Genomic DNA, 25438 nt, shown 5'->3' on the forward strand with positions numbered 1-25438 from the left:
CATTAACTGTAAGGCTCTGTATGTGTGCATTGGTTGTTGCCTAATGGTTTGTAAATCAGAAGTCATCTGGATTTTATTATTTATTACTCTTCTCAGGAGTAATACCGAAATGAATTTATTCTTTCAGTTAATACTTCCAAAACATGATACAAAATTCTCTACAAGAACTACAGGCTTTCTTATGATGGTAAAAATGCCCTGAAGCATGCTATATGAAACTCTCCAAAAATTATTTAGCTTGTGCCAGTGTAGGATCAGAGAAATGCCAGTGGTAACCTTCAGAGAGTGCTGCCCCCATACACCGTTACCCTCGTTCAGGACTTGCACTTCAGCCAGTGCCCCTTTTCTCAGGGACGTGGAGTCCGCCATCCCGCGTGTCATCTCTGCCTCGGTAGTCCTTAGGTCCACAGTCCATCCAGATAGTCACAGATCTCTCCTCCTCGCCAGTCCAGCCATCCAGCTGGCCACGAAGCACCAGGGACCCTGCCTCTGGAATGCTTTCTGACCTCCCCCCTTTCCGCCCCTCCTGCCCTGGCATTTCCTCGTCTTTGTTACGCTCTCGCATTGCTGTTGCAGCCTTGCCGAGTTCTCTCCTGCTCCGTGTGGCTCACACTTACCTAAAATCCCCGGTCGGTTTTAGGACGGCGTGAGTCTGACTCCTCTCCACCTCTGCAGCTTCTTCTCCTACAGCCCCCCCTCTTCTAGCTACGGACCCCGGGAGCCACACCGAGTCACCCAGAGATTTCCCAAAGGATCTTTGCTCTCTCGCACTTCTAGGACTTTATTCATGAGGCCCTATTTGCCTGCTCTTTGGAATTCTGCATTTCCCTTGTTTTTCTTTCTTACAGACTAAGCTGCATTCATTTCTAAAATTTATTTATTCAGCCACGTTTTGTTCATTTCCTCATGAAACTCGCCTGTAATTACATTCTGTGTCCACGCGGTTTTGAACCAGTTGGGTTGTGGGAAAAGTCGTGGTACGTTTTTGCATAGAAAAACAAACAAAAAAATACATCATGACTTTCCTGACAACCCAATAAAATATACCAGCCTTCTTTCTGAATCTAGTCCTAGTAACTACAAATTACACGTTTTTAAAAATTTAAGCTCTTGTGCATTTGAACCTTTTTCTCTTATGTTGTTGTTGGTGGTGGTTTCCTTTTTCCTTATCCGCTTGTTCCTTTATGCCTTTATGTGTTATTTTTTGTTCCTTTTATTGTTTCATTCCTTTACAATAGTCTGTGTTGAGTTACTATTAAGATTCTGTTTTGGGAACCAGCAGTTAGCGTAATGGCTATGTCGCTGGACTCCCACGTAGTCGACCGCGGTTCGTGTCCTGGACCCGGTGGCTTAAAACTCACGCCGGGCGCGTGTGCGTGCGTGCCCAAGATCCCGAGAGGAGAATGGAGGAGAAGGGATTGCGGCGTGACCATCCCCCCTGGGGGGTGATTTCTCGCTTTCTGTCTCTATGTCTCTCTCTGTCTGTCTGGCGAGCGCACGCGCCCTACAGTGAAAATCTCTCCAAAAAAAAAAAAAAAAGATTCTGTTTTTATATCTTATATTAACGTAGCATATTAAGCCCTTCTTAAACTTTGTGTTAATGGGGCCATTTAGTGATGTGGTGGTGAAGGTGGCTGCATCCCACATGGCTGACTGTGTAGTTCAAGTCCCAGACCCGGCAGCTTGAAAAACACGTCAAGAGTGTGTGGGCATCCCCCAAATCCCTAAAGACAAGAAGTGAAGGAGAAGGAATTGTAGCGTGACCATCCCCCACAGGGGGTGCTTTCTCAGCAGCTTCTCTCTCAATCTCCAGTGAGTGCATACACCTGTGGGGTGAAATTGTGTTAATGCACATGAATAATCTTTAACATCAGCCCATGGTACAGTACTCTGCGAAGGAGGCATCTTTTTCCTTAAAGTGATCACTTTACTTTTAAATGATTTTTTTTTTCATCAGAACTTAATTTTGATATATCACTGGAGGCCAAAAGAGAAAAAGAAAGTTACAGCTTACTGGCTTTATCGAGCCAGTAGCATAGTGTGTCTAGGCTCACGTGTCCCTCTTGACTAGACGACATTAGAGCATAAAGACCTCATGCCTTATGTCTGCACGACTCTCTGTGTTGGCCTTTCTGGCCAGCATTCAGAATTATTGCTAACACTGGATATTAGTTGTCTTTTGGATAATGCTTCAGGTACCAATTCTCAGTTTGGTTAATTGAGAACTATGCTTTTCATCCATTTTACTCTTTTTTTTTTCGGAGAGGTTTTTGCTAGGGGGTGCGTGCACTTGCCAGGAAGACAGAGAGAGACAGAGAGATAGAAAGTGAGAAATCATCCCCCGGGGGGATGGCCACGCCGCAGTCCCTTCTCTTCCATTCTCCTCTCAGGATTTTGGGCACGCATGCACATGCCCAGCGTGAGTTTAAGCCACTGGGCCCGGGACGTGAACCGTGGTCGACTACATGGAAGTCCAGCGATGTAGTCATTACACTAACTGCTGGTCCCAAGAATTTTCTTTTTTTTTTAAAGAATAGTCTCAGTTTCAGCATTCAGAGCTCTTTGTCATCTTTCCCAAATATTACCTTTTTAAAAGAATTATTTAATTTAATTTATTTATTTTAATTTGACCAGAGAAGGACAGGGCGAGAGAGAGTGAGAAAGCAAGCCATCAGGTCCGGGACTCAAACCATGGTTGGTCATATGGGAGTCCAGCGCCCTTAACCACCTTGCCACCTGCTGGCCCCACCAAATATTACGTATTTTTAAAGCATGTTTAAGAATTTGCCATTAGTGCTCATATTCTTATCAAATTAATCTCCGTTGTCTTAAACCAATGCCTTTGAAACTCTCATGCCTACTTTTCTTGTCATATTAACTCACTTATTAGTCGACCCCTTTCCCTTGTTCATTTTTCTTCTATGTTCCCTTGTCTTCTATATTTCACCTCCACAACCCATTCTGTCTGTCACTTGTCGCCATAAATGTATTCTTTTGCTTGTACTTGAATGTCTCCATTCATTTTTGGCATAACAGAAAGGCTTGGTGCCCTTGAAATGCTCATGGCACATGTGGACTGCCTTGGGAAGCCGTGAGCCAGCGGGACGTGCCCCGTGGCATTCTGCGTACTGTGTTCCCCTTGTTTCCCCTCCCTCCCCACGCAGGAGGGCTACAGAGAGTGCTCATTCACTTCTGCTTCCTTCCACTCCCGTGATACAGCTTCGTTTGTCCCGTTGTTTTTAAAATGAATTCTGAATTTAGATGGAAAACTGAGTAGGATTACCACCTCATTTTAAGTGGTCTCCATTTTCAAGAACTTTGAGGAAGAGTAGAGAACCTAGATTCTCTTCTGTTTTAAACCTGCTTATATACTAATCATCGGTTTTCTTTCTTTTTTTTTTTTTTTGCCATAGGGCGTGTGTGCTCACCAGACAGACAGAGATAGACAGAAAGCGAGAAATCACCCCCCAAGGGGGATGGTCACGCCGCAATCCCTTCTCCATTCTCCTCTCGGGATCTTGGGCACGCACGCACATGCGCCCGGTATGAGTTTAAGCCACTGGGTCCAGGACGTGAACCGTGGTCGACTACATGGGAGTCCAGCGACATAGCCATTATGCCAACTGCTGGTCCCCAGTTTTCTTTTTTTAATTTGAAGTTTATTGACTCCTTTTATGACGGGGTCAGAGAGAAAGACAAGCTCCTTCCACGAGGTCTCACACTGCTCTCTTTGCCTCCCCAGGTTCTCCACCAGCTGGGCTCACAAGTTGACCCAAGCAGGGAACCCCGTCTTTATTTGGCCTCTACCATTACAGAGCACTATGCTGGCACCCTGCCGCTACAGCCGGGCCCCCTCACTTTTTTGTTTGAATTTCAGTTTTTGTCGGAATCTATTTAAATCTGCTCTTCAGAGATCAGGCGAGAAACATCCTCTGCGACCCAGATAATGGCCAATAATTACGTGTCTCTTTATTACAGCTTTCTTTACAAAGCTGCATATAGACAATGTCGTGTTTTCATCGCCAGATCACCCTGCCGCTACAGCCGGGCCCCCTCACTTTTTTGTTTGAATTTCAGTTTTTGTCGGAATCTATTTAAATCTGCTCTTCAGAGATCAGGCGAGAAACATCCTCTGCGACCCAGATAATGGCCAATAATTACGTGTCTCTTTATTACAGCTTTCTTTACAAAGCTGCATATAGACAATGTCGTGTTTTCATCGCCAGATCATTTGTATTTTCTTTAAGAGTGTATAATTACTGGGCCAGCTGGTAGCGTGGTGGCCCGCTGCACAGTTTGAGTCCCAGACCTTGTGGCTGGAAACCATACCGTGTGCGTGCGTGTGCGTGCATGCGTGTGTGTGCGTGTGTGTGCGTGCGTGTGCGTGCATGCGTGTGTGTGCGTGTGTGTGCATGTGTGTGTGTGTGTGTGTGTGTGCCCAAACTCCCGAGGGAGAGATGGAGAAGCGACTGTGGTGTCACCCCCATGGGGATGCTTTCTCACACGCACCCCCGGCTCCCCGAGAGCACATGTGCACTCGAGCAAAATGAAGTTGAAAGAAGTCTCTGTCTAATTCTCCGTATTGGAATTAAGCTCTGTACCTCCGGTCTCGAAAGCCGCGTCAAGTGTGCACGTGTCTCTTACTGTTCTTCATGATCAGGATCACTTATTCTTCCCACTGCGTTAACTTCCTGGAAACAAAAGACATTTTCTCTTTACACCTTTGAGCCTTCAGCCTGCTTGTATTGAATTGTTACTTCTGAGGGAAAATGGCTGTTTGGACAACAGTAGGCATTTGGTTCATTTTGCCTGGTCTCTAAGACTCCTTTGTGAATTGTGGCCCCTTGGCGTTCCTTAGGCTGTAAGTGGGCTGCTGTGGGAGGTGCCACGTGCCGTGGCGTACGGGTGGAGTGGATGTCTCTGATAACAGTGCACAGGACAATGCCGATGTGGAAGAAAGTGTGGGGATAAGTAACACAGATCCTCGGCCTTGTTACAATTTCAGACATAACTTAAAGTTTTCACGTAGAAGAAAAACTTTTCCTTTATTCACGATAGAGCGGACATGTGCACATGGCAGGGGGAGAGAGAGACAAGCACACCTCGGGTCTCGCCATGTCCCGTCCCCTCCTTCTGGTCCTCTAGGCTGTTGGATCCTGGGTGCTCACACATGCCTGGTGGGTCTCAGGCTCACCAGGCCTGGGATTCGAACCACTGCAGCATGTTGCTGGCCCTGGGCCCTGCTTCTTGCTGATGCTCTCATTGACATCGTAGTGTCTCCGTGTACAGCTTTTCCTCTCAGGGGACTTTCCTCTCCCAGGAGTATTTGGGTGTTTTCTATAGGAATAGAGTTATCCCCTCTGTGATGGTGGCCTCTTAACCTGTTCTGTCATTTTCTTTTCTCTTTTTTTTTAAAGAGAGATTTTTGCTCTAAAGTGCATGTGCTCGCCAGAGAGTGAGAGAGGGACAGAAAATGAGAAATCACCCCCTAGGGGGATGGCCACGCCGCTATCCCTTCTCCTCCATTCTCCTCTCAGGATTTTGGGCACATACATAACACACCTGGGGTGCGTTTTAAGTCCACCTGGTCCGGGACTCAAACCACAGTGGACCCTGGCAATCTAGTGACATAACCGTTAGGCCATCTGCTGGTCCCGTGTTCTGTCATTTTCTATATAGCTAAGAATTTCTCTATTTAAAGTTTATAAATAAAGATTCTTAGTTGATGAGTATAGAAAATGTGTCAGGAAATTGGTTTCGATTGTATTTATGTCGTTCTTCCTTTCATGAGAGAGAGCAAGCCATCCCCAACAGGGTCTTCATTCTGCAGTCCAGCCCTCCCTGAGCCCCCAGGGTCATGGGCACATGTGCCCTGCCTGCATGTATAGCCAGACCACAGGAAGTGAGCCTGGGACCTGCCCGAGCAGCTTCCGCGTCCAGGGTGGTGCATTACTGCTGTGCTGGCCGGGTTCAGTTTTAAACAGAGAAACACGAGTTACAGATTTATGTCTGTCGACAAAGGAAGACTCCGGATACTTCGTTCATCACGAAGGAATGTTCAGGACATCATGTCTGGGATAGCACAGTCTCACGTCCACCCTAGAAATATCATATATGTGATTATATATGTTTAAAGGAGAGTTTAGAATACCCATGAAGCTAAGTAGTAGTTTTCTACTATTTGGTGGGATTAAGAAAAATGAGGAAACTTACCTCTTATTTCATGCATTCTCAACAGACACTAATTCTGTAACAAAAACTTTGAAATACATGAGTAAATTTGAAAAGTTCCAGTACTATATACTACTTTTTGAGAATTTTTTATTGTGTAGTCATGAGTACATTAACACCTTAGATGGTTGCCCTTAAAATGTATTGTTGAGTGATTAATATGATGGTTGAGGTGGCTGGATCCCACATGGCTGACTGCAGTTTGGGTCCCAGACCCAACAGCTTGAAAAGCATGCTGGGAAAAAAAGAAAGAAGGAAAAGAGAAGCATGTTGGGCGCATGTGTTCTCATGCCAGAATCTCTAGGGGAGGGAGAGATGGGGGAGAGGGGGCTGCAGGGTGACTATCCCCCATGAGGGGAGCTTGCTTTCTCTTTCGCGCTCCACCTTGCCATCTTTCTCTTCCCTCCCTGTCTCCTTATGGAAAGCTGCTGTGCCCTCTTTAAAAAAAATGTTTTTAAAAAAGCACTTGAAACCAATAAGAGAGTGGAAATTTCAGTATTGTTATTTTCAAATTAACAGTCAAGTGTTCTTTTAATGTCAGTGCTGAGTATCTTTGTTGTTTTAAATAATCTACCCAAGTGAATTAAACGTGAGCTAGGATTATATGAGAGTTCACCTGGCACTGTACGAACGAGCTCGGTAAACCCTGAGCTGCCTCTCCTTGGTCGAAGTTACTAGACATGGCTGCTCGGTGTTTGCTGAGTCCTGATGAACACCGAAGGGAGCCGACAGCTGTCAGCTGGGTTAGCGTGTTCAAAGCCAGAGCTGGTGTGTGCTGTGTACTCTACAGTGCGTATCGTGGACTGTTGTGCTATTTTTCCTGTTTTCTTTTGTTCCTTCTTAAACAAAGTGCATCTTTTCCCTTTCAGTGTACTCGACAAATTCTCTCAGAGAAGCTAGGCCGTGGCTCGAGAACTGTGGACCTTGAACTTGAAGCTCAGATTGATATATTAAGAGATAACAAGAAAAAGTATGAAAATATTCTAAGACTGGCTCAGACATTGTCAACCCAGCTTTTCCAGATGGTGCACACCCAGAGGCAGCTTGGAGACGCGTTTGCTGACCTGAGCTTGAAGTCGCTCGAACTCCATGTAAGGTTACTTTAAGTGACTGTGAGGGGCTGGGGAACTGGTAGTGGGAGTATGCTGAGAGCCAGTTTAGTGCATGTGTGATTTGCTGACCCTTAGTAACACTTGGAATTTTGAGATGTTCTTTTAAAATATTTCATATAAGCCTTAAGAACACCTGCCGACTTCGTCGACAAAGTGATCCAGTCGTGCCCTAGGAAAGATGTCAGCCAGAGGTTTGAGGAGAAGGGAGCTTGGCTAGAGAGAAGGGAGTGACCCCTCGCCCTACTGCCCAGGCTGGGCAGTCAGAGCTGTGTGTCGGCGTTTGGTGTGGGTAAAAGGTAGAGACTGAAAATCTCTAGCCCAGTCTCCAAGTGTGTTTATGATCTGGGTTTATGATCTGCTTTTACTAAAATCATTAATATAAGATACGCATTTTAGAATGCAGGTTTTTTTGCATCTCTCTTTAAGAATTCGGTAAAGCATTGTAAAGAATGTTTTTTCTTTATTCACGATAGTGTGCGTGTGCATACACATGAGAGAGAGAAAGAGAGAGACGTGAGCACCTTGCGCAGGGTCTGGTCATGCACAGCGCCTCCTGCCAGCCCTCCAGCCTGTTAGATAGTGGGGCACTCGTGCAGATGAGGACGAGGGATGCACAGTGCAGTCACCAGGCGGGAGCTGACTTCTCCCGAGCAGTGTTTTACCACTGTGCCGCAGAGCCAGCCCCCAAGGATTCCTTTCAACATTTTTTTTTTTTTTTGCTATAGGGTACGTGCGTTAGCCAGAGAGACAGAAAGCAAGAAATCATCTCATAGTTTACAGGAGGGATGGCCATGCTGCAATCCCTTTTCCCTTATTCTCCTTTTGGGATCTTGGGCGCACACGCACACACACACACACACACACACACACACACACACACACGCATGCCCAGCATGAGTTTCAAGCCACTGAGTCCGGGACTCAAACCACGGTTGACCTCGTGGGATTCCAGCACCATAGCCACTTTGCCACCTGCTGGCCCCTAGATATCTTAGGTCAACTCTTTTTGGTCCTTTTTTTCTTACCTAGAGTCAACAGGTACAGATTCTTTCTGGCTTACAGACTTCCAGATAATTTAAAGAAGTAAGTCACTTGGTCTAGGACCTTGGACAGAGAAAGATTATTTATAGATGATGACACATCATGATAGTGACAAATATTGAAAATCAGTTTTAACCAAGCCATTGGGTAGGCAAAAAGGAGCTACTTTATTACTAGGAGGCTGAGTGTTACAGTGACCGACCTGCAGTTACCGCGTGCCCACAGTTTAAATGCAGTGGGCCAGGTGCCTTATATTCATATCAAGTCATTTATCTGCACAATACTGCAAGAAATGTTGGGACCAGCAGTTAGCGTAATGGCTATATTACTGGACTCCCATGTAGTTGACCGTGGTTTGAGTCCCGGACGCAGTGGCTTAAACTCACACTGGGTTTGTGTGCATGCGTGCCCAAGATCCCGAGAGGAGAATGGAGGAGAAGGGATTGTGGTGTGGCCATCCTTTCTCTGTCTGGTGAACGCATGCGCCCTTTTAGCAAAAACCTCTCCAAAAAAAAAGAAAAGAAAAAAAGAAATGTTATCTCCATTTAGTAGATAAGGAAACAGAATAAGAGAGGTCAGGTAATTTTTATTAAACCATAAAACAAATAAACAGTAGAACTTTAATTTCTACCCAGGACCACCTACATTTTCCATGATTTCTTGCTGTCTCTGTAAGTGGAATTTTTAGAGGGTCTGTGGCCCAGAGGAACATCCCCAAGGTGTAGAAAGAGAGGAAGCCAAACTAAGAAGTAGTTGTTTTCTCACTCTCCCACCCCCCTGCCACCATGTGTCTCTCTCTGGTCAAATTAAAATAAATGAATAAATAAATTTTTAAAAAGTTTTATTGTACTAAAAAAATAAGTAAATCCTGGGCTGATAAGGAAACCAAATCCCACACAGCCCAATGTGGTTCTGAGTAACTCTACACCCAGCAGGCCCTAGTAGTTATCACCCTGACTCAGCTGGGGGCTTCCTGTGCGCCAGACAGTGTTCCGAGTGGTTTACATGTGCGTTCGTCTATTCAGTACTGAAGCACTCTTGACTAGTAGGTGCTTGTATTTTTCTTTTCTGAACACGAACTCCTTTTATTATAGATCTAAATGATTAAACCTCGGTGTTGAAGCTTACTGGGTCCAGTTTTATGTTTTGAGTTTCTCATGGCCTGGTGGTTAAGGCACGTAGATCCCACATGGCTAACCGCACGGATTGAGTCAACCCTTTGGCTGGAAAAACATATCAGGCATGTGTGCGTGTATGCCCAAAATCTAGAAAGGAGAGAGAAATGGAGGAGAAGGGATTGTGGCGTGACCATGCCCCATAAGGGAGTGCTTTCTCGCTCTCCTCCTTTGACTCTCTCTGTCCCTCTGTCTCTCTGGCAAGTACACACACCCTCTAGGAAAAGTCTTAAAAAGGAAAAAAAAGATTGCTGTCTCATGACATTTGTTTTTTCTTAGAGTTATTCCAATGAAAGAATTTACTTCTTCTTATTATTTTTAATTACCAGAGGGCACATACGCACACGCCAGAGATAAAAAGAAATGGTGAGTGAGGAAGCATCCCCGAGGCTGTGTGGTTATGCCATAACCCCTTCTGCGTTTCTCACCCTGTTGGGATTTGGGCACTCATGCGCATTTGCTTGGCATGGCTTTTTTCAAGCTGCAGAAGTTGGGATTTGAACTGTGTTTGGCTCTGTGGGATTTAGCTTCCTTATCAGCCCAGGATTTACTTATTTGTTTTTAGTACAATAAAACTTTTTTAAAAAATTTATTCATTCATTTATTGTAATTTGACCAGAGACAGACACATGGTGGCTGGGGCAGGCGTGGGAGCGTGAGAAAGCAAGCCACCAGGTCTGGGACTCAAACCACAGTCAGCCAGGTGGAGTCCAGCGCCTTGAGCCACCATGCTGCCTGCCAGCCCCAATGATTTATTTTGAGAGAGAAAATTATTGTTGGGTGGAGAAAAATAAAAGATCTCATTATTACTCTTGAGTTGTTTCCAACCATGGCCTAGCCAAAGTGACGCATAAAATTAACCATCATGACTTATTAAGATAGTTCACTTTTTTCCTTGCTATCCTGTATCTTAAATACTATGATATAAAAAGGTAATGCTTAAATAATACAATATTATAAAGTTAGTATATTGTATGTTACATAATGGGATTAGAAAGGAAAGAATCAGAACCAGCAGTTGGCGTAATGGCTATGTCGCTGGACTCCCACGTAGTCGACCACGGTTCGCGTCCTGGACCCGGTGGCTTAAAACTCACGCTGGGCACGTGTGCGTGCGTGCCCAAGATCCCGAGAGGAGAATGGAGGAGAAAGGATTGCAGCGTGACCATCCCCCTGGGAGGTGATTTCTCGTTTTCTGTCTCTGTCTCTCTTTGTCTGCCTGGCGAGCGCACGCACCCTATAGCAAAAACCTCTCCAAAAAAAGAAAAAGAATTCCAGTTCAGCGGAATCATCGTCGCGTCTCCTGGTAGAAGCATTGTTGCCTTGGCGCTGAGATCTCTGAGCCAGCAGAGCACAAGGTCCTGGGGACTGGGAGCACAGATGTCAGTGATGGGTCACCAGGGGTAGCAGTGAGCACTGCCACTCCCATTTCTAGCCCTAATTCCTGGACTCATGAACGCGGGCTGCGGGAGGAAGATAGCAGAGGAGGCCATCCGCCGTTTCATCAAGCCGGCCGCCTCAGGATGGTGGGGAGCAGGGCAAGGCCGGTACACTCCTGGCATGGCCGCAGTTGCCCTGCGTCTGCTGTGACGTAGCTCTTGGTCAGAAGCCATGCCGTGTGGAACACCACGACGGGATAAGGCCTTCTGTATCTCCAGCGCTGATGTCGGCAGAGGCCTCACACACAGGAAGGCAAATCCGTGTGCAGAGTGTCTGTTCCACAGATGCTTTCTGGGTTGGTTTGGTTTAGGTTTTTTGTTTTTTGTTTTTTGTTTTTTGTTTTTGTCTCTGCTAGGAGTTTATAATTCAAATTATGCTTTGCTTTTTAAATTAATTTCTTTTTTTTTATTCCAGAGAGCGTGTGTGTATGCATATATGTGTGTGTGAGAGAGAACCCCAAACAGGGCCTGAATTGCCACGGTCCTTTTTCTTCCAGTTCTCCATCCCATCAGGATACTGAGCATGTATGCACACACACACACACGTACACACACACACGTGCGCAGGCATGCTTGGCATGTTTTTCAGGCTGCTGGGGCTGGGCCTGGAATCCTGGTCAACCATGTGGGATCCCTAGTCAGCCACGTGAGATCTGACTTCCTCTGAACCTCGCCTGACTGCTGTGCTATGAGGCTAGCCTGTGTTTTCTAAGAAATAGCAGTTTTACTAAGGTATGATTCACAAACTCTGAAGTTCACCCTTGTAAAGTGTATGATTCAGAAAATAGGCATGCATAAAAGATTATTTTTATCCACTTTAGGAGCTTTTCTTTTTACTGCTTAGTACATTCACAGAGTTGTGCATTGGTCACCAGGACATGGTCGTCATCCCAGAAAGAAACCCTAACCCACCCTCCTCTCCCCGGCTCCCGGCGGCCACTGCTGTCCTGCACGCGTCAGTCAGCATCAGTGGTATTGTCTTTATGGCCTTCGTGCCTGGCTGCTTTTACTGGGGGTCGTCTGTGTTGTAACGTGTATCAGAACCTCTTTTCACAGTGGCACGATATTCCATTGTAGGTTATGCCCCTGTTGTTCATCCATTTGTTAGTTGATGGAATTTGGTCTGTTTCCACCTTTTGCTACAACCATTGATGTCCGAGTTTTTGTGTGAGTTTTTGTTTTGTCTTGGGTTTGCTCTAAGAGTGTACTGCCGGTCAGATGGCAGCTCTGTGTATTCCATTGTGAGGTCCTTGCAGACTAACGAAGGGCTGCCCCGTTTACATTCCCAGCGGCAATGCACGAGGGTTCCAGTCTCTCCACGTCCTGGACTACACGTGCTACTGTCTTGTCTTTCCTCCCGTGAGTCCGCACCCGAGAGAGAGGAAGAGAGAGGTACAGGCAGTCCCCGAGGTCCCCGTCATGCCAGGATGTCCCTCCCGCAGCCCTCTAGTGCCCGGCGCCTCTGAACCTCAGTCCACTCGTGACCTGCAGCACCTTCAGACCCGCACCTCCAGGCCGTGCTCTCAGCTGGGCTGTGGTGTCTTGTTTTTAAATTAGAGCCTTCCTGTGGATGTGAAGTAATCCATCATTGTAACTGCGATTTACGTTTCCCTAGTGGTCGATGATGGCGTGCATCTTTACGGGTGCTAATTGGCCCTTGTATGTCTTCTTTGGAGAAAGTCCTGTCGAATCCTTTGCTCTGTTCTGGTTCTCACATGATGGTGGAGACAAGGCCTGCGCTGCCTATTTTAGGCACATACATCTTCAAAGCCCTAAAGATACGGAATACAAGATTGAGTTTTTATGTTTAAATTCATATTAAAATTCCTTTAAAAAATTCTTTCTCACTTTTTATTGTTCCATGAATGATAAAATTGCTTAAAAATTCAAAACCAGAAATGGTCCAGGAACCCAAATGTCGATGGCAATTTTTCCTGTCTATGGAGTGTCACGGGAGCTGACCCGAAGGCCCGTAGCTCGTGAGGTGTAGGACTGGAACTCCAGCCATCTTGCTCTGGGTCACCCCGCATCAGCTAACCTCCGGGCAGTCCGAGGCCACAGCCAGCCCAGCCTCCTTTCCTCCACGCCTGCTAGGGTCCCTCCTCCTGGCCCCTTCCCACCGTGCAGTGGGCTCTTCTGAAGTTCCCAAGCCTGACTTCTCCTGGAGCTGAGGTCGGCGAAGTGCAGCCAGGGGTTTCTGCCTCCCGCCAGGCCGGCTGAGCTCCACGGGCAGTTCTTCGCACAGGGTGGCACCGTATGAACGCAGTGGTTGTGGGAATTGTTTTCAGGGTTGTGGCATTGGGGGATTGAGGACTTTAAAGGGAAACCGCCGTGCCCAGCAGTAAGAAAGTGCGCTCTCCTGAAGGGATAGGAATCGCTCTTGTACTGACCGCCGTCATCCGTCGGACCCCTCATAGGGCTCGTCTCCGTAACGTCCGTCTAGCTTCCTGGTATTTGTAAGGAAACAGAGACGCGAAATATCTGAGTTCTTCATGAAGCGCATCGGTCCAGCCAGCGGCAGAATAAAGATGTGAACTCAGATGTGTCAGTCCCCAAAGGGGACATTTACCATTTTATCACACGCCTTTTGGCACCCAGTTCTGTTTCGCCACGTCATCTCAGTTATATTGTATTTTCTTTTAATGCAGATAAATATATAGAGATTTCTTTCTCTTTAGTTTCCTAATTATCTTAAATCTTTTTTATTTTGGAGAGGGTTTTGCTATAGGGCGTGTGCGCTCACCAGAAAGACAGAAAGAGACAGAAAGCAAGAAATCACTCTCCAGGGGGGATGGCCACGCCGCAGTCCCTTCTCCTCCATTCTCTTCTCGGGATCTTGGGCACGCACGCACATGTGCCTGGCATGAGTTTAAGCCACTGGGTCCGGGACTCGAACCGCAGTCGACTACATGGAGAATCAAGCAACATAGCCATTGCACTAACTGCTGCTGGTCACTCTTAAATTTTTTTAAAAGAATTATTTTATTTCACTTAATTTTATTTTGATTTGACCACAGAGGGACATAGAGAGAGAGAGAGAGTGTGTGTGTGTTAGGGTTAGAGAGAGCGAGAGAGAGAGGGAATGTGAGAAGGCAAGCTGCCTGGTCCGGGACTCGAACTGCAATTAGTAATGTGAGAATCCAGCATCCTTAGCCACCACACCACCTGCTTAAATCTTTTAATGCTCTCTAGTGCCTGCTATTTAAAAAACTTTATTCTAGCCAATTGAATTTTTAAAGTATACATTAATTTTTTTGTTGTTAAGAGAGGTTTTTTGTTGTTGGTTTTTGTTTTTGTTTTTGCTGTCAGACCCGTGCGCTCACCAGAGAGACAGAAAGTGAGAAATTACTCCCCAGGAGGGATGGCCACACAGCAATCCCTTCTCCATTGTCCTCTTGGGATTTTGGGCACACACGCACATGGCCCAGTGTGAATTTCAAGCCGTCCAGGACTTGAACTGCAGTTGGCCATGTGGGTGTTCAGCCACATGGCCATTACACCATCTACTGGCCCCTATACATTAAATCTCAAGGGCTAGCCTATGGCCCAGTGGTTATGTGAGCTGGACCCCACATGGCCAACTGTGAAGTTCAAGTCCCAGATCTGGCTGTTTGAGAAACCTGCGGAGCATGTGTGCAAAATCCGGAGAAAAGGGAGAAATGGATTACAGCGTGACCATTCCTCATTGAGGAGAGGATGCTTCCTCTTTTCCCTCTCTCTGTCTAGTGGGTGCACGTGCTTCTGGCAAATTCTTTTAAAAATTAAAAACTTCAGTTCCACACGTTTTCTTCTCAGAATTATACTTGAAATTTACATGAGGCAGAACAGGATTAGCTTATTCTTCCTGTCGTCCTTGCCTGTTCGTCTTTTCTGTTCTTCAGGCCTCTTGTTCTTAGTATGTACATTTTGGATTCCAAAATCTGCTATGCAGCTTTTCAGGTTGTTGCTATTTTATTTAACTTCACTCTGTAGTTTGTTTTTGTTTGTTTATTTGCTATAGGGCATGTGCCAGAAAGAGAGGGAAAGTGAGAAAGCACCTCCTGGGGGATGGCAACACCAAAATCTCATCTCCTCCATTCTTCTCTAAGCAGATGATATACACATGCCTACACAACTGGTGTGTTTTTCAAACTGCTGGGTCTGGGACCTGAACTGTGCAGTTGGTTATGTGGGATCCAGCAGCCTTAACCACCAGGCCACTGGCTTGCTTTTTTTTTTTTAAATTAAAAATAAGAAAAATAAACAGCCTTCTAGCTTACATAGCTGTCCCTGTGGTTAAATTAGGATTTTTGGCATTCTCAAAGTTAATGTGGAGTTGTGGATATTGGGAGATTATACAAATGAGCACAGTGTTACAGGGACCTGGTAGAACGACACATACTTTGCTACAGTAAGTATATAGCAAATGTAAGGTTTCCTTACATTTTTATGAACTGTTTATATAAATCTATGTTTTATGTTTTTTTGTATTTTTCATTCCTAATCATTCACCTCTTAATGAATATCAAAGTTGTTAAGTACGGTTGTAATGTATTTTTTCTAAAAGTCATAAAAATTTTTCTTGTCACTTTGTTGAGACATCAGTGTATAATTTAACTTGTGCCGAGACTCTTCAGCTATTTTGCATTTTCATTTTAGTTTTTATATACTTTTGACATTCTTTTTTTGTTTGTTTGTTTTGGAGAGATTTTTTGCTATAGGGTGTGTGCACTTGCCAGAAAGAAAGAGACAGAAAGCGAGAAATCACCTCCCAGGGCGATGGCCAAGCCGCAGTCCTTTCTCCTCCGTTCTCCTCTCAGGATCTTGGGCACGCACACATGCCCAGCGTGAGTTTAAGCCACCAGGTCCGGGACTCAAACCACATGGGAGTCCAGCGACATAACCATTAAGCCAACTGCTGGTCCTTGATATTCTTTTTATGTAATCCAGGATCTTCCAGTATTTAAACTCAAGGTCCTTACTTTTTTAAAGTGTGTATATTTATTTATTTACTTCTCCCATGAGAGAGAAGTAATCTGGTTTTTTCTTTCATTGCTACGAGGTGCATGCACTGGCCCCACAGCACAGACACAGTTGTGCCTGGTATTCTCAGGAAGATCTCCAGGCTTGACCCAACCTTCCCACGTGGAATAGCCTCGCAGAGCATCAGATTATACCCCTGCACCACCATCTAGCCCCTCTGTAAGGTTTCGAAGTCCGAGTCCAGAGTTGAGTTTCATCAACTTCTCATAAATGGAAAATGCTTTTAGCATAATAAAGATAATTTTATTTTCTTACTAGCTATTGAATTATTGACTACCTCATCACCCAGAAATGTAATTACAGCTGTAGCACTAGCATTACATTTGTATCTCTAAAATTCTAGTTCATTTAATACTACATTCTTTTTTTCAGTTGAAATTTAAAAATATTTTGTAACAAACCACAGAATTCTCAAATTGAATGGTACATCTTATAATACAATATGGTCATTTTAAAAAAATTTGATCAGATGTTTTTCAGATTAATTTGTTAACTAATCAAACTTGGGCAGCAAAGCTTTCACTTACATTTAGAAACATTTTGGGCTAGTCCTCGCCCTGTCTGAAAGAGTCACGAGTGATATTTGCCGAGCCAGGATGCCAGGTGTGTTCGGGGAATGGTGACATCTGCTCTCGAGTGAGCCTTCTTGAGTCGTGTGCCTAGGTGTGAGCTCAGGAGTCGGCTGGTCCCCAAAGCATACAAAGAAACGGATATTGTTAATATTTACACTTAGAGGAGATTCAGTCAAAGCACAGAAAATACAATCTATACTATGTCTGAAAGTTTTAACCAGTTGTTACCTAATTTGGTTGTGAAGGTTATAGTTTCTCTGATTAACGACGTGCTATATTTCTCTTCCTAGCAGCTGTGCTTATAGTGTAAGAGAAACAGATGTAGACATGAAAATACCCTGTCTGCTACAAAGTAGTTTAACATTTAAAAGTTATTTAGATTTGAGCTGTGCGTCTGAACTGGTGGCAGTTTTGTTTACTGGACTTCTTTGGTATCTCTAGCTAGCTGCAGTTTAGAGTCCCATTTATGTAAAGATCGAAAGCAAAGGTAAAACTTCTGTAGCTGGCCTTCAAATCCCAGGTTTCCCCTTTAGGAATATGCTTGAGTTTTTTAGTCACGTTTACTGATCTGTGACTGGATGAGTTAAGGTGACTTCTTTGTTCTAGGAAGAATTTGGCTATAACGCAGATACCCAGAAGCTGCTGGCTAAAAATGGAGAGACTCTTCTTGGGGCCATTAACTTTTTCATTGCCAGTGTGAACACGCTGGTGAATAAGACCATCGAGGACACCTTGGTGACCGTGAAGCAGTACGAGAGTGCCAGGTAGGTGCGCTCCTCACTGCGCTGCTGTTTTACAGATGCACGTCGCTCTGCTAAGATTTCGGTCGCCAACAACAGAAACGCGCTCTGGCCCATAGAGCAGGAGAGTGTGCTGGAAGGCTATCGACGAGCCCACAGCACTGACAGAAAGGGAGGAGGACAAGAACCGGAGCCAAACGAGCCTCCGAAGAGGCTAATTAGGGCCCTGGAACTGGAGCCAGGTGCCCTGCTCCTCCATGCTCCTTAGCTGCTGTGCGTAATCTGCAGACGCGCCCCAAGGACTTGCCTGGAGAGGGTCCAGTCAGGCCTGGGTCCTGAACGCGAGGTGCGGTCATGAGCACAAATCCTGCCTCTAGAGCTGAGGGGCTGGAGCTCCAGCTTCTGTGGACGAAGACAGGGTCCTGTGCCCAACCAGGCAGATGCCATGTGGTCGCTGATGCGGCCTGTTACTGTCCCGGTGGTTACCCTGCTCCCATGCGGCCTGTTACCGTCCCGGTGCAAGTTACCCTGCTCCCACAGCAGCCTGGCCTGGCATTTCAGCTTCTCCTGACCACACAAGCTCATGTCGACCTCTGTAGTTTTATTTATGATCTTTCATTTATCCGGATTATAACCAGCCTTCAAATGCTTTCAGATTTTAATTATACATAAATTAAATATTTACCTTTTCGTTGTTGTTGTTTTAGTGTTTAATCTATTTTTTTTAATTGCCACAAGGTGCATGCACTAGCCAGAGAGAGTTGGGTAGGGGAGCACTCCTCGGTGGGCCTGGTCATGCCAGTCTCCTGTCTTCCACCTCTATCCTGTCAGGGTTTTGTGTATGTACACATATTTGCCTAGAGTGTTTTTCAAGCCTCTGGGACCAGGGTTCGAACCCCATGGCCAGCCATGTGGGATCCAGCTCTCTTCACTGCTAGGCCTGTTGACCTTATGTTTTGACAGCTGTTTATAATGCAGTGTTTTCACGTAATCTGTTTCATATGTATGTATGTATGTATGTATGTGTGTGTGTATGTGTTTGTGTGTGTGTGTGTGTGTGTGTGTGTGTATAAAATTTTCCTATCTGACAGCTATCATGTTAGGTAAATAAAATACATATTAATAGATACTTATAAATGTCTAAAAAATAACACATCCATAATAGCATTTTTTAACTTTTGATTTTAGACCCAATTTCTTTTCCACACTTCCTGCCAGTTTTATTTAAGTATCATTCCAGCCCCCTTTGAGTTTTTTCTTCCTCTGAACATGAGCAATTTTTATTTTCTGATCTACTTTGTACAGTGCGGTTAAAGATGGGTGTAGACTAGGAGCCAGCAGGTAGCGTGGTGGTGAAGATGCCGGACGCCCACGTGGCCGTCCACAGTTTGAGTCCCGAATGGCTCGCTTTCTCTCTCCGTCTCCATCTCTCTCTCTCGTACGTGAGCTCTGTAGCAAACTAAAAAATGATGATGAATAAAATTAAATAATTCTTAAAGAGTAAGTGTAGACTTCCTTTTCGAAGCATAACTTCACTTTCTGACCACTTCCCAAGTTGAGTGAGAAACGCCTGCAACAACTCCGCACTCTAATCTAGTCTCTTTGCGTTCGAGTACTTAAGTACATCTCGATATTTCCTTCTCCCTTAAATAAGGAAACGCTTGCATCACTTGGAAAGGTTAACTTTTGACCTTTTTACAGGAAGGAATATTTGTCTCATGCTATACTTATAAATTTCAGTTTAATATTAATATGTGAGGTTCTTAATTGACTCAGAAATGAAGATCCAGGTAGTTATCTGATGGGATAGGCAGGGATAGGATTTTAAGGTTTATTTCTGTTTAGGTCTTGATTTTTTCCTTTCTTTTATTGTTTGAAATATTTGCTTACATGGCTCAAAAATAAGAAAGTAGAGGGACCAGCAGTTAGCGTAATGGCTATGTCACTGGACTTCCATGCAGTCAACCGTGGGTCGAGTCCCTGACCCGGTGGTTTAAACTCACGCCGGGCACGTGTGAGTGTGCGTGCGTGCCCAAGATCCCAAGAGGAGAATGGAGGAGAAAGGACTGCGGTGTGGCCATCCCCCTGGGGGGTGATTTCTCACTCTGTGTCTCTCTCTGTCTTTCCGGCGAGCACACATGCTAATAGCAAAAAACTCTCCAAAAAAAAAAAAAAAGAGGACGAAGAAGAAAGTAGAAAGGAATCTAGGCATAGGGTGTTCTTCAGTAACATTGAAGGGCTCTTATCACTAAGATAGCCTTCAAGGGGCCAGGAGGTGGCGTAGTGGTTAAGGTGCTGGATTCCCACACGACCAACCACAGTTTGAGTCCTGGACAGCGGCTTGAAAATTACCCTGGGATTACAATGGGTGCGTGTATGCGTGTGCCCAAAATCCTGAGAGGAGGATGGAGGAGAAGGGATTGTAGCCTGGCCATCTCCCTTCGGAGGTGATTTCTCACTTTCCCCTCTCTGTCTCTCTCTCTCTGGTGAGCACATGCACCCTATGGCAAAACCCATCCCTCAGTAGGAACCCTTTCAGTGACACTTCTAGTGATTGGTTTTCCAGTCTCTATTTAAATCCTTTTGTGGACATAGTCTGTTTTTTTCCAAAAGATTCATCATGTATATGAATGAAAGTTTTTATTTATATAAATTTTATTTGGTTCTCTCTAAGTTTGTGCTTTATTAACGCTGTCCTAAGCCATTCATACATAACTGTGTCTTCATTTCACCTCCTTAATCATTTTCAGCAATCTTATCCCTAGTCTTTCTGATCATTTAATATTGGTGGATTTTGAAGACCACAATGCTTTTGTCCCAAAACTACTCCTACCCGCTTCCAGAGAAGAACCACTTAGATCTGCTGTCTCTGTGCTTCGTAATTGCCTGTCCTGAGACCCGCCTCAGTTACTTAGCTTCTGTGCTTCCTAGCCTTTACTCTAGCATGCTCTTCAAGGTGTTGACCCATGTCGGAGGTGAATGTATTGGATAAGTTACTGTTCCTAGTACAACATTTTACATTTAATTTAATGCGGATGTTTCTGTTCAGTTTGAAAGAAGGAAGAATGAAGACTTCAAAGGCTCGGTGGTTGGCTCACTGTGACCAGTTTCAGAGCAAGAGGCATTGTCTTTTACCATTTTACTCTTGGCCAATAGAGCTTAAACCTAAACTAGACTAGTCTCAAATTTTTACAGCTCATTTTGAGAAATAAGATTCATACCTCATAATGAAAAACCTAACCTAAAGTACAGTGAGGTATAAGATGTCGATTTATGTAATTTATAGATTTGATTAGAATTTTTGAATAACATGATAAATTATGTGTGCTTAGGAACTGGTTACTTCAAGGAAACAATCTCTTTAAAAATCATCAGCAATGGGGACCAGCAGATGGCATAATGGTTGCAGTGCTGAACTCCCATGTAGTCGACCACGGTTCGAGTCCTGGACCCAGCAGCTTAAAATTTAACGCCAGGCACATGTGTGTGGTGCCCAAGATTGTGAGAGGAGAAGGGATTGAGACGTGGCTGTCATCCCAGGGAGTGATTTTTCTCCAGCGAGCGCCACATGCCCTATAGCAAAAAAAAAACAAAACAAAACAAAACAAAAAAACAAAAAAAACCCCCTCTCTTAAAAAAAAAAAATCAACAGCAACGATCTCTCCCCATATTTTATCTTTTTTTTTTTCCGAATTACAATAAATGCCCTTATATTAAGCTTAGCTTGGGGTTTGGCTTCTCTGTTGGTTGTGAAATGAGGCTGAGAAACTGTGGTCGTAACACTGAAGCGTTGCCCGTGACGGGTAACATTCACAAAGAACCTCAGATTTAAAGTTTCTCAGTAGCTGAATCTTCTTCTCTGTCAAAAGCAGGATTTACTGACTTTCAGGGCAAGGGTCATCTATTTGATCAGTGCAAAAAAGTGGTCATTTAGGCAGATGCCCGGGTGGCCTTTCCATGCTCCCTCTTATGCATTGTGTCCAAGTATTTCCTCGCCCTCCGGTGCTTCACAGACCCAGTCTCACAGCGGCCCGTTCGGCGCCGCTCCACAGCCCCGACAGGGGAGGCAGTGTGGTCAGGGCTTCAGATGTGGACACCTGTCGTCCAGACGTTTCTCACAGCCAGAACGTAACCCTCACTGTCTGTCCACACGGACTCCGCTCAGGCGGCCACCCTGGCGAAGGAGTGCACTTTGAACACTCGGCACTTCCGCCCCACGGTGGCGAGCACCGCTGGAGAGCCGCGTGGGGCGTTTACTGTGATGCCGTCTGTCGGGACCACACTTCATGTTCACACGGATCACTGTTTAGAAATGTACCCCAGCGCTGTCGAAGGATGCTTTCATTAAATCACACATTGCTATTTACTTTAGCTCTATTTTTTTCTCTTTTGTTTGTTTGTTTCTTTTTGTTTTTTAACTTTCGAGCGAGGTGGTCATGCTACAGTCCCTTTGCCTCCATCTTCCTCTCTAGATTTTGGGCACGCACACATATGCACAAGCACCCGGCATGTTGTTCAAGCCACTGGGGCCGGGACTCAGACTGTGTGGCATCCAGTCGGCTCTGTGGGATCCATCTGCCTTAACCACCATGCCACTAGCTGGCCCCTCCCCGTTTTTAATGCTTGTGTCTAGCTATCCCTCTTCTGGTCTGGCCACAGTAATAAGCACTGTGAAGGTCTCAGCTGTGACCAGGTGGCCTAAGTCTTCCTTGTTTGTGTGGCGATTGTTACGTCGTTTACAGGAGGGAAACTCGAGCACGGAGAGGTGAGGTAACACAAGGTGTTAGAGCCGGCAAGGCCAGTGCTCATCCCACCTGGCTTCTGGACGGTGGGCTTCGCTACCGTAGCACTGCCCGGGCCTGAATCTTTTATGCCTGCCATCGCACCTACGCTGCATTCATTCTGCTGGGCGACTCGTCTCGTCTGTTCACGCTCTTCAGTTGTGTTTCCTTGCTTCTGAGTTCTTGACCTTCGCACCCACGTCTTCCTCCTCTGCTTCCATCACCTCTGCAGTCACCTCTCTGTCCTGGATGATAGGGTCATGTCAATTTCATGTCAGATCTGAGCTTTAGTGGCTCCCCACCCGCTGTGCTTCCCGACTGTAGTACATCCGAACCCTCTCCCCCAGCCTCGAGGGTGCTGGCCTGCAGTCCTGCCCACCCGCCATGCTTCCCGACTGTAGTGCATCCGTACCCTCTCCCCCAGCCTCGAGGGTGCTGGCCTGCAGTCCTGCTCGCCCGTCTGCTCTGCTTCCTTCCTGCTGCGCTCCAACCTCAGGTCCTAACATATGGAGTTAGCCCCAGATGTGTCATGGTATCCTATACATTCATGCCCTGGTCTGTGCTATTGTCCTTCTGGAATGTACTACCAATTTCCCTGCCCCAGTCCACCCAGTAAGCTTTTTCTTCTTAACCATCCTTCAGATTTTAGTGACCGTGCTTCGATTCTGTTCTGAGATGCTTTTTCAGAAAGCAGAACGAATTAGGTGGTTCTCCCATTGCTTTTCTGAGCACCCTCCTCTCCTTTGTGGTGGCCTCCGTCCTCTCATTTGGGTGTAATCACGGACGAGCGTCTCCCCCTCTAGACGGCAGCCTTTCTGAGGATAACTGGTCTGTTCACCTTAACTCTGCTTTCCAGAGCAGCGCCTGCAGCGTGGAAGTGCTGGCCTCGCTGGGTAGCTGCCGAACGAGTCAGTGTATCAGTGAACGGAGGGATGCTGCTTCTTTGACCCTGAAGGGGCAAGTTTGTTAAATCAGTACAAGTTAAACTATAATAGACTCTGTGAGGAACTGAGTTTTTTCCAAGTCATATGTACAATGTAGCTTGTTATTTAAAGTATTCTTAGTTCCCAGAACACACGTGAATCCCACTATGGATATCTGAGTAAAAACCATGAGTCTTGGGGCATAAGCTTTGTAATTCTGATATTTTACCGAATTGGAGGTCACTCTGCTTCTCCTTGGCTGTGTAACTAAATAGCTGAGATTATGGGGTAAATCTTCATTTCACTTTTAAAAACAAAACCAGACAACGACCGCACTTTCGAGCTGAGTGGTGGATTATAGAGTGCGTGGGTCGCGGAGATGATGGTGGGGTGGCTGTTTCAGGGTCTGCTAAGTGCTCTGGTGGGTGCAGTCGTCACAGCGTGAGCTCCTTTCCGGAAGCCCAGCCGAGCAGGGATGGCATGCTGTGGCCACTGGTGTCTGTCGAGTACTCGGCATGTGGCTAGTCCAAACTGAGACTTGGCGGAAGTGCCGAGCACACGGTGGCCTTCAAAGCCCCACTACCCACCTGCCCCCAGAACATAAAGCAGCCCATTAAAGTATTCTGTTCGTTGTATGTTGCACTGACAATATTTTAGGTATGTTAAATACAGTATCTTGTAAAGAAGGTGAAGTCCATAGTTATATATCCATGTATAGTCAGCTATTCTCTACTAGAAGAGGTTCACGTCTTAGGCTCCCCCCCCCCTGGCTCTCGCCTGCCTCGCCACAGCTCCTCTGGGTGGCTGATCCTCACCCCCGACCCAACGTGCTAATTTTGACTTCTGATGTTTTAAACTGACTTTTAAATTTCGGCAATTTTACTTGTCAGTTAATACTGAAGTTTGGGAGGAATCGTTACAAGGTTAAGAAACAGCCTTCCCCCGTTCTTACATGAATAGCTTTTTCTTTTTAAAGAAGTGATTTCCAGAGCATCAAGTGTAAGTATGTATGAGCATGTGTGTCACCGCACAGTCTGAGAGTATCACGTCTCTCCAGCCTGTCCCCCGCAAGCGTCCCCGCGTGTCACAGCCTGCTCCCCTCGCCCTCTCTGTAGGATTGAGTATGACGCCTACCGCACGGACTTGGAAGAGCTGAACCTCGGGCCGCGCGACGCCAGCACCCTGCCCAAGATTGAGCAGTCGCAGCAGCTGTTCCAAGTGCACAAGGAGAAGTACGACAAGATGCGCAGCGACGTTTCCATCAAGCTGAAGTTTCTGGAAGAGAATAAGGTGAGTTCAGCCTTCATCTTCCAGATGTTTATGTGAAGTCACTTTGAAGAGAGGTAAATAGGAAGTGTTTTGTTTTGGTTTGGTTTTACTTTTGTTTTTGTTTTTAAGCTACTGAGTCTGGGACTTGAACTGCATAGTGGACCATGTGAGATCCACCTGCCTCAAGGTGGCCTGCAAGGTTTTTGTTTTTATTAACTTTCTTTTATGAAAATTAAAGACTTTTGTTTATACATATGTGGAGTTGTATCAATGTATTGCCAGAAGACACAAGTGCTTGCTAAAGAGAGAGAGAGAGACCTCCCTGTGGGGCAAGGCCATGCCACAGTCCTGTCCCCTGCATTCCCATCCCATCAGGACTTGGGGCACACATGCCCAGCATGTTTTTTAAGATACCAGATCTGGGTCAAACTGCATCAGCCACGTGGGCTCTAGCTCCCACTGCACAGCCCTTACCACTGCACTGTGGGAGCCCCGGAAGTCCACTTATAATCAGGGCTGGAGCGGTGCGGGCTGAGGTGGGCCTGTTGGACACTTCACCTGGAGATGAGCTTTGTAATTCTGATATTTTACCGAATTGGAGGTCACTCTGCTTCTCCTTGGCTGTGTAACTAAATAGCTGAGATTATGGGGTAAATCTTCATTTACCTTTTAAAAACAAAACCAGACAACGACCGCACTTTCGAGCTGAGTGGTGGATTATAGAGTGCGTGGGTCGCGGAGATGATGGTGGGGTGGCTGTTTCAGGGTCTGCTAAGTGCTCTGGTGGGTGCAGTCGTCACAGCGTGAGCTCCTTTCCGGAAGCCCAGCCGAGCAGGGATGGCATGCTGTGGCCACTGGTGTCTGTCGAGTACTCGGCATGTGGCTAGTCCAAACTGAGACTTGGCGGAAGTGCCGAGCACACGGTGGCCTTCAAAGCCCCACTACCCACCTGCCCCCAGAACATAAAGCAGCCCATTAAAGTATTCTGTTCGTTGTATGTTGCACTGACAATATTTTAGGTATGTTAAATACAGTATCTTGTAAAGAAGGTGAAGTCCATAGTTATATATCCATGTATAGTCAGCTATTCTCTACTAGAAGAGGTTCACGTCTGTGGCTCGCGTCACATTCCT

General features: G+C 45.8%; 1 protein-coding gene across 4 annotated transcripts in view; it reads left to right on the forward strand.

Moving 5' to 3' along the window:
* The window catches only part of ARFIP1 (ARF interacting protein 1), a 134186-nt gene that overhangs the window by 89622 nt on the left and 19126 nt on the right, over positions 1 to 25438 (forward strand). For 2 of the 4 annotated variants that reach the window (XM_014588514.2, XM_027772567.1), the window contains 4 exons: positions 7101 to 7322; positions 17199 to 17356; positions 24152 to 24326; positions 24435 to 24536. In XM_014588514.2, the coding sequence (XP_014444000.2) occupies positions 7101 to 7322; positions 17199 to 17356; positions 24152 to 24326; positions 24435 to 24521 (642 nt within the window). In that variant the 3' untranslated portion in view covers positions 24522 to 24536. Of the gene's footprint in view, positions 1 to 7100; positions 7323 to 17198; positions 17357 to 24151; positions 24327 to 24434; positions 24537 to 25438 lie in introns of those variants that run through there. The other 2 variants (XM_027772568.1, XM_014588515.2) reach the window with 1 other exon arrangement.

The sequence above is a fragment of the Tupaia chinensis genome, unplaced genomic scaffold (assembly GCF_000334495.1).
Source record: "Tupaia chinensis unplaced genomic scaffold, TupChi_1.0 Scaffold000283_1, whole genome shotgun sequence".
Classification (NCBI taxonomy): Eukaryota; Metazoa; Chordata; class Mammalia; order Scandentia; family Tupaiidae; genus Tupaia; species Tupaia belangeri.